The sequence below is a fragment of the Condylura cristata genome, unplaced genomic scaffold, assembly GCF_000260355.1.
Source record: "Condylura cristata isolate star-nosed mole 26May11 unplaced genomic scaffold, ConCri1.0 scaffold00036, whole genome shotgun sequence".
NCBI classification, from domain to species: domain Eukaryota; kingdom Metazoa; phylum Chordata; class Mammalia; order Eulipotyphla; family Talpidae; genus Condylura; species Condylura cristata.
Genome location: NW_004567137.1, coordinates 722,987 through 732,002, shown reverse-complemented (window position 1 = coordinate 732,002; position 9,016 = coordinate 722,987). Strand labels below are relative to the sequence as shown.

The 9,016-nt window shown below is 41.5% G+C and overlaps 1 protein-coding gene across 2 annotated transcripts in view; it reads right to left on the bottom strand.

Moving 5' to 3' along the window:
- Positions 1-5,116, bottom strand: part of RPAP3 (RNA polymerase II associated protein 3) — a 32,475-nt gene extending 27,359 nt beyond the window's left edge. Inside the window, exons 1-3 of one of the 2 annotated variants that reach the window (XM_004693180.2) lie at positions 5,053-5,116; positions 2,405-2,588; positions 1,230-1,370 (exon numbers count right to left, since the gene is read on the bottom strand). In XM_004693180.2, coding sequence (XP_004693237.1) covers positions 1,230-1,370; positions 2,405-2,557 — 294 coding nt within the window. In that variant the 5' untranslated portion in view covers positions 2,558-2,588; positions 5,053-5,116. Of the gene's footprint in view, positions 1-1,229; positions 1,371-2,404; positions 2,589-4,629; positions 4,772-5,052 lie in introns of those variants that run through there. The other variant, XM_012732783.1, reaches the window with a different exon arrangement.
- Between the last annotated feature and the right edge of the window lie 3,900 nt (positions 5,117-9,016).

The window sequence follows — 9,016 nt, the reverse complement described above, 5'->3', positions numbered from 1 at the left end:
TACTAGCAGTACTTAGTTCTTCTGATATGTATGTCACATGTAAGTGACAGGAAGCATTCAATCATCATTTGCTATCCCTGATCTCAAGTGTAAAATCCATCTTCCCAGGATGATCAAGATAGACCTACTTTTATTGCCACATAGCCACAACCCTAAGAATTCAACAGATTGTGCAGCTTCAAAAACACTGGCAGTCATTTTTTTTCCTGAGACTATTACTGTCACAGACTTCTGGCTGTTTAGGGGTCAGAGACGTAGCACAAGAGGGGATTTTTGCTGTGATCAACATTTCTGTATCTTAATGCAATAATAGTTACCTAAATCTACATATGATAAAGTGGCACAGAATATACACACATTGTACCAATGTTAGCTTTCTGTTTTCCCTGGCTCTGATACGATACTACAGTTAAGTACAACTAGTTACTATTTTAACAACAAGAGAGGAAAAATATGGACAAAGAGAATTCAGGGTATTTTAGTTACTATTCAGTGAAAGAGAACTGCAGGAGAAAAGTCTAGTTAATTGAAGAACCATGCAATTAAATTTTTATTCCACACAAAAATGCTCCATTAGGCCCGCCCTGGTGGCGCAGCGGATTAAAGCACAGCACTAAGAAGCTTAAGCCATTTCCACATGAGTTCGATTCCTGCCTGACCCGGAGGAGCTCCACATGGCGTGGCAGACCTCTCCTGACCCGTCCACTGCTCCCTCAGCAGTGTACTTCGTCGATCTTCCTGTTCTGCTCCCCACTCTGTCTCTGGTGAATCCTCTCACCCTCCACATCTTTGGCCTGTACCCCAGTTCTATATGAATAAATAAATAAATCTTTCAAAAAAATAAAAAATGCTCCATTAAGCTGGAAAAGATCATGCTTAGTGAGATAAGCCAGAAAGAGAAAGAAAAATCTGGATGGTTTCACTCATAGCAGGAGTATAATGGACCAGGCTAGAAAATAATATGAATAATGAACAGCCATATACCAGAGACATTTTGTGGGGGTGGAGTGGGGAATGGGATCAAAAATTGGGAGGAGGAGGGGAGTGCATAGGACTGTGGTGATGGCACACGGGTGACTCGGTGATGGGAAACCCGTGGGGATTACAATTGAGATGAAAAAAAAATGTACAAAAAAATGCTCCATTATTTTTCATTTAATGCACAACTCTTAGCCAACACCAAGAAAATTTTACTCAGATACTAAGAAGAATATAATTAGTTAGCTTACCACATCAAGTTTTGCCCATGCTTCATAATCATAAGATTTTATCCTGTTTTTTGTGTTTTCATCTTTGGCCTTTTTAGGAGACTGTTTAGCTTTGACTTTCTTCTTTTTTCTAAAATTCCCATTTCGAATAGGAGGTAAATTCTAGGAGAAAGGAAAACAGTTTGAGCACAGCTCTATTACTTTTTTGCAAGACCAGCAATGCTTAAAATTCTCACTAAATTATTATTTTCAAGTAATTTTCAAGTACTTAAAAATGTCAAATAACCTTCTCTGCTTATGACAATTTATACTCAGAAAGTGTAATTCACCCTATGGTGAAAGTTGAATATTCAGTCACAAGAAAATTTAACTTTGTATTTCAATTATACGTTTAATTTGCAATCCTAAATTCAAATTTTCAAAATCTACCTAGCCTTCAGCCTTAGTACAATGAATCAGCAGTAAAATAATGGCAACCTGAACTTCCTCTACATCATTAAGTGCAGAAAGCAAAATCAGGTCATATTTAAATACACTGTCTTAAGAAAAACATTTGGTTAAACCCAGGCACTAAGTTTATTTTTTATGGCAATATCATGTTAATAAATCATTAAATATATAATCACATATAAAATATAATATAGACACACCTAGGTACTTTACGATACTATTAATTAACCTTTAAGGGATTTCACATGGTCTTTCTTTTAATGTAATTATTCACTGAGTCTTAAAAAGTCTCACTACAGGCCCTCCCTGGTGGCGCAGCGGGTTAAAGCAGAGCACTAAGAAGCAAAAGCTACTTCAGCATGAGTGTGATCCCTGCTGCCCCGGGAGGTGACCACATGGCACAACAGGCCTCTCCTGACCAGCCGCTGCTCCCCTCAGCAGCAGAATGCTTCATCGAACTGCCTGTTCTGCTTCCCACTCTGTCTCTGGTGAATCCTCTCACTGCCCCTGCACCTCTGCCCTGTACCCCAGTTCTGTATGCATAAATAAATAAATCTCTAAAAAAAAAAGTCTCACTACAGCTAATACAATTATTATAAAGACTTTCAAAAGCAAAATTTTTAAAAAACTGACAATGAAGCAAATACTTCAATTTTTGTATTCTCACAAAACATTTTAAAAGATCATGCCTTATTTTAAAATAAGTAGCTTTGTGGGATGCTAAAGAATTTAAGTAAGAAATTTACCTCCTCAGGAACACCATTCTGTCTTCTTAGCTCTGTATCCTTTTGTTTAATATCTTTTTCCCAGTTTTCTAAATCCCTCATAAAGTCTTGTAATTCTTCTGCATTTTGTTTCACTTGCAGTTGTAATTCAACTGCTTTATTTGTTGAAGTCATTATGTGCTGCTGGATTTTGACCAACCAATCTCTGAGAATAAAACAGAATTATTTGGTTATTTTTTGAGCCCTTTTTTAACCACTTCAGTAACATCCAAGAACATGATAGAAAAGATATTTATCAGTATATTATTTTTAAATGAAGCAAAGTTTGCCCAAGAATCTAATGAAAAGTAGGCAAGTTAGGGCATTATTAAAATGCTGTATGAGTGAAAGGCTGGGGGAGGGGGGGAGGTACAGATTACTGAAATTAGCAATTAGCCAGTGGTTAGGTAACACACTGACTGCTCATCTCAAATTTAAAAATATGTTCTAATTACTTCCTTTACACCTTTCAACATTTATTGAACTTCTGCTAGTGATAGGCACTATATCAAAATTTAGGGAGGCAAAAACAAGACAGTATCCATATCTAGTAAGGAAGTACTGAGAAACAAAGTATACTAGGTAGGGTCTCTCAACCTGTCTGACATTTTGGTCCAGAAAATTCTTTGCTGTAAGGAAGCAATATTGTGCACTGAAGGATGATTGGCAACATCCCTGGCCTCTGCCAACTAAATGTCAGCATTACCCCCTCCTTTTGGATTATGACACCCAAAATGTCTGCAAATAATGCCAGATGTCCACTGAAAGACATAATAACCCCTTACTGAGAATCACCATTACTGAGGTATACACAGACTAGGCATACACAGAGGGTAGGGTGTTAAGATGATGAAGAGAGTACCCAGAAGTGCTGAAACTTTAATCTAGTTTCAAGAGGCCAGCCAACTGATGAACATGAAGGGGAGGCAGAATGAGGTTACCATAAGGATAAGGCTGAAAGGTGTATGTGGGGCAGATCTTGAAATGCCAGTGCATGAGGTCTGACTATGAAAACTATGTGAAAGTATTAAGGTGGGAAAATAAAAGGGACCTGGTAAGTGATTAGACTAGGCACATTTCAGTCTGGTAAAATTTGGGATTCCACTTCGGTCATGAATCACCATTCAAAGAGGAAAAAAAAATTCAGGATTGGAAGACAAATGGAAGGGCAAGTTGTTTCAGTTTAGGATATGCTGAATCTGAATGCATATGGGACATCACCAGAAAGAAATAATCTAGAAGGCAGTTACGAGGACTCGATATAAATTGGTGCATCATGAGCATAAAGATGGAAGCTACAACCATACGATTTGCATATATTTGATCATTGTGATTCCTCTTCATGCCAAGAAAGCATGAAAACACTTGTAACAGATGCCAACTTGGGAAAACAAAACCGCAGTATCTAGACAGCAGAAAGACAGTCACAGAAGAGAATTAATTAGTAATTCAAAAAGTAGGCCAGGTTAGACTGCTATATGCCACAGAGTCATACAGGGGAGTGTGCAGCAATATAATCATATAAATACTGAATGTTTTTTAATAAGACAAAAAAGATATGGAAACAAAATGAGCTGAATAGATGAGCTTATATGGAAATAAGCATAATTTTGTATTTAATAACTTGATATTGCTCACGAGTATAGGCTGAGGGGTGGGGGGTGGAGTGAAACAAGATAAAAGAAAATAAAGAACGAGTTGACGGATCAAGGCCCCCCAAAAAAGTGAGAGGCAATTCAAAATTGGGAGTGACAGGGCAGAACGGTAGAAAGAAAAGATTAGAAAAGTGCCGATTGCAGATACAGGCAGGTTTTTTGACAGCTAACCTACCCTCAGACCCTAAACGCTTACTCCTTTTCGGGCTCAGGTTTGCATATCTCATTAAAAATGAAAAATAGGGCTCTCCTTGGTGGCACAGTGGGCTAAAGCACAGCATTAAGAAGCTAAAGCCACTTCAGCATGAGTTCGACCTCTGGAGAGGCAGACCTCTTCTGACCTTCCCGCTGCTCCCCTCAGCAGTGTACTTGTCAGTCTGCCTGTACTGCTCCCCACTGTCTCAGGTGAAGCCTCTCACTGCCTTTACAACTCTGGCCTGTAGCCCAGTTCTGTATGCATAAATAAATAAACCTTTTTTTTGCTGGGGACTCAAAAACAGAACAATGGCGCAGCAAGTCACTAAGACACTGTAGGGCACCCTGAAACATCACCTCAAAGCTCCACAGGCCCAGATGCTCCTTAAACTGCGACAAGGCGGGGTCCAATGCAAGCAACCAGAAACTTCCAGCGCTTGGGGACATCACTTGCACACCCCACATAAGGGCGCACACTGCACACCCACGCCGAGAAGGGACGGCCCCACCGCTGGCTTCTCCGGAGAGCGTCTCGGCGGTTCGCCTACCGCACACCACCTGGGGCCCGGGTCAGGCCGATAGGCCAGTCGGCAGAGGGCGACCTCCTGCTGGAGCGCCCTGCGCTCTCCCGGATGCCGCGACCCTGGACACCGCCGCGCCGCCCCGACTGTGCCCGCGCCCTCTCCGCCTCTCTCGGGGCCCAAGACCGCGCCTCTTCCTCACGCCGTCGTCCTCAACGCCGCTTCGGGTGCTACAACAGGGGTCACAGAGGCACCTCACCTTAATTAACCGTTAGTGCACGCACAGGCGCCTCGTCCGGCCCACAGCACTCACACGGACCCCGCCTCCCTGCGCTTTCCCACAATGCCCCACGTGCTCGCTCCGCCCCCTGGAGCCCGGGCTGGCGCGTGCGCAGTGGGTCGGGTACTGTGCGTGCGTCTTTCTCCTCAGAGTTGAAGCAAAGTCTGAGTGACTCCAGCCTGCTTTCATTGTGACTCGACTTCACAAAAGAACAAGAGCTGCAGGGTCCTCCAGACTTGTGCTAACGCCTTGAATATTAGCCTGGGCTCCCCTCAGACCACTGCATCCTGTTATTTGCTGTGTTGTTGCCTGACACTTTATCAGATCTTTGTGATAAGCTTGTGGAAGTTACACACACCGCGTAAACTGGTAATGGCTATTTTGCAGCATTTTTTTCCCTAAAAGTACTTGTATTTCGCAAACCAGTCCTTGAATCTGCTATTTTGCAGCATTTTTTCCCTAAAAGTACTTGTATTTCACAAACCAGTCCTTGAATCTGACTGTGCATCTTTACAAGTCAATCTGAGTCTTTGAGGAGTTTTAGTATTGAAACCTATCTTTAGGGCTCTCCCCGGAGGCACAACGGACTAAAGCACAGCACTGCAGGCCAGCTGCAGTGGCTTCAGTGCTAGTTCAATCCCCACCCCACCCCACCCCCCAGGTGACCCACTAAAGCACAGCACTGCAGGCCAGCTGCAGTGGCTTCAGTGCTAGTTCAATCCCCACCCCACCCCCCAGGTGACCCACGTGGCAACCTCTTCTGACCCTCCTGCTGCTCCCCTCAGCAGTGTACTTCCTCAATCTGCCTGTTCTGCTCCCCACTCTGTCTCTGGTGAATCCTGTCACCGCCCCTGAAACTCTGGTCAAAACCCAGTTCTGTATGCATAAATCAATAAATCTTTAAAAAAAAGAAAAGAAAATCCTGTCTTTAGCTATACCCTGTCTTGACAATAAAAGAATATGAATCTTTTTGCATTTTGCCTCTGCTTTCTTGTATGGATCTTCTTGTGTGGATGTCTTCTTTCATTTTCATGACAACTCTAAAATTGTAAAACAAAGCAAAAACAAATTTTTTTCACACCACATAAACAAATCCTTCTGTGATCTTAAACATTAGCCCCATCCAGATTAGTGGGACTCAAATTTGGCTAAACTTTGGAGTCACTTAGAGAGGCACTAATTAAAAATAAATTAATTTCAAAAAACTGAATTTTGGATCCTCACTGAGAAATTTTGACTTAATTCCTGCAGCCTGGACATCATGGTTTTTTAAATCACAGGATACAGCTGTGCAGTTGAGTATGGGCACCACTCATCCTGGTAAAGATCAATGAAAAACCATCGGTATGAGGTATCTTCCCTCAGGTTACATCTTTAACACATCTTTTCCACTGTATATTTTGTGTCTTTGTATATTAAAGCGACAGTAGTCATGAAATTTGTCATCAAAATACTTAACTAATGGAATGAGTCCTTTGTTTTTTGTGTTAGTGGGATAGCTAACTGATTTTTAACACTTTTTTTTAAAAGATTTTATTTTATTTGTACATACAGAACTGGGGTACAGGCCAGAGGCTCAAGGGATGTGAGAGGCTTCACCAGAGACAGAGTGGGGAGCAGAACAGGCAGATCGACGAAGTACACTGCTGAGGGGAGCAGCGGGAGGGTCAGGAGAGGTCTGCCACGCCATGTGGTCGCCTCCGGGGCAGGCGGGGATCGAACTCATGCGGAAGTGGCTTTAGCTTCTCAGTGCAGTGCTTTAACCCGCTGTGCCACCAGGGAGGGCCCTGACTTTTAACACTTTATTCATAAATGTTCTAAACAAGAGCAACCATTTTTTTTTTAATTAGTTATGGCAGAATTGCTTAAGATTAGAGTGAGGGGTCAGCTGTCTGCTCTAATAAAGCACCAAAGATACTTAAGTGAATTTCCTTTCTCTCATCAGAAAACCATCAGAGAGTTGCTTAGTAAGCACAGAATTAAATTGGTCTTGATGGCCACCATCACCTCATTCTGAGGCCCTGTTAACTTACAAAACCCTCTGCCTATAGTGACCTTTTTCTTGTATGCTCAAACAAGGACCAACTTAAGATGTCCTTCTTTTGTAGAGATTTTTCATGCCAACCTCCCCACTTCTGTTGTCAATTGTCTTCAAATAGTTTTCAAAAAGAAAATACTTTTGTGTCTTGCTTTGATGTCTATTTTTGGGTTTCCTTTTATGTCTAATTTTGCAAAGAAAAAATCCCAGTTATGCTTATTGTTAACATTTGAATAGTCATCTTCAAAAAGACAATCTATTTATTCTGTATGTTGAAATTCTAATGGTCATTGGGGATATATGCATATGTATGTATATATATGAATGTTTATTATTACAAGAGTAACTGCTGCAATTAATCATTGTGAATGATTAATTTTATGTCTAAAAACAATTATTGAGATCTTTCAAACAGTTAAATAAGAAACGATTTTGACAGTTAACATGAACCTTAAGAAAGGAAGTATTAATTGAGTAGTGTTAGCAATGATATTTATGGGCCATGGGGCTTCCTGTTACAGAGAAACTGTGATGCATATAAAAGGAAACCCAAAATAAGGGTAGTTTATACATGAAAGAAGAGAATTTGTCTCTTGTATATAAAGAGAAAGCATATAAGCAATATAGGGTTGGCATGACAACAATTTTAGAGTATGACAATCTCAGTGTTAGACCCAGGCTCCTTCTGCCTTGCTGTTCTTGTCATCTTCAGCACAGGTCTCCCCTTCTTGGTTCAAAGTTCCAACTGTCTTATTCAATATCCAAGCAAAAGAAAGGAGCAAGCTAGGACTTGGACATCCAACAACACCTGACTGCAAGGAAGGTTGAATGGTTTTTACTCTTGGCAGCTGGGTGCTTATCTAAAAAGTGGGAGTTCGGGATAATGGAGGAAATGAGGAGAGCAGGAGTTGAGGGCCAGCCAGTACATTTGCACAGGCCTTAACATGTATTCTTTCCAAAGACTGAAGAAAGAATAAATGAGTAGACACTACTAGAAATCCAGACCCACTGTAGCCTGAGGAAAAGAGTTCACTTTTCTAATCCTGATTCTGTGATTTACAAAGAATGTGGCTTAATCTAAGCCTCTGTTGTCTAGTTAAAATTAAAATAGTGAACGTAAAAGTATCCACTGAGGCAAGAAAAATGTATGTAAAGACTTATCCAGCACAGCTTGTAACATGGTAAGATCCTACCAGATATTCATTCCTGCCTCTCTCTTCTACCCAGCTAGGTCCAAACCGTGCAATATGGCACCTCAGTCTCACATTGACCACCAGCAAGACTTGCTAGGTGTATTAACACCGGGCACCAAGAGCAGGGACGGTGAACTGCCTCCCTTGCCACAGAGTAAAATCTGTATAAGTGAGTCAAGTAAGAAACAACCTTCATAACTTTCATAACAAACAAGCTTCTTGTTTACATCTTTATCTCACGAGACTAATATTATGCCCACTTTGCCAATAAAGAAACTTACCTCTCCAATTAAGAAATTTTTCCATTCAACCAGCAAGTAACAGAGTCTGGGGAGGTACCTGAGCTCTCTGACAAAAACAAATAAACAAACAAAAACCTGTATAGCCACTCTGGACTATACATTCTGTGACCAGTGTGTCCTGCTGGTTTCCTATGTTGCCCCTTGTGTCTCTGAGCTCCAGGAGAAGGGCTCATACAACTACACTCGGTAACTTGCCTGAGGTTCCCCTCAGGTGTGGTTAGGAGACTAGCATGTGTCTGTGTTTTTCTTTAGTATCTCCTCCTCCCTCCATTTGGTCAACCGCGACAGCCACAAAAGCTGCATCCCAAGGCATTCTTACGTTCCCTGTATATAGTCAAGGGGACTGGTTATTGGGGCTGGGAACCACATCTCTGTTCACTCTCCTCCCTCATCATCTATGTGCGATGTTC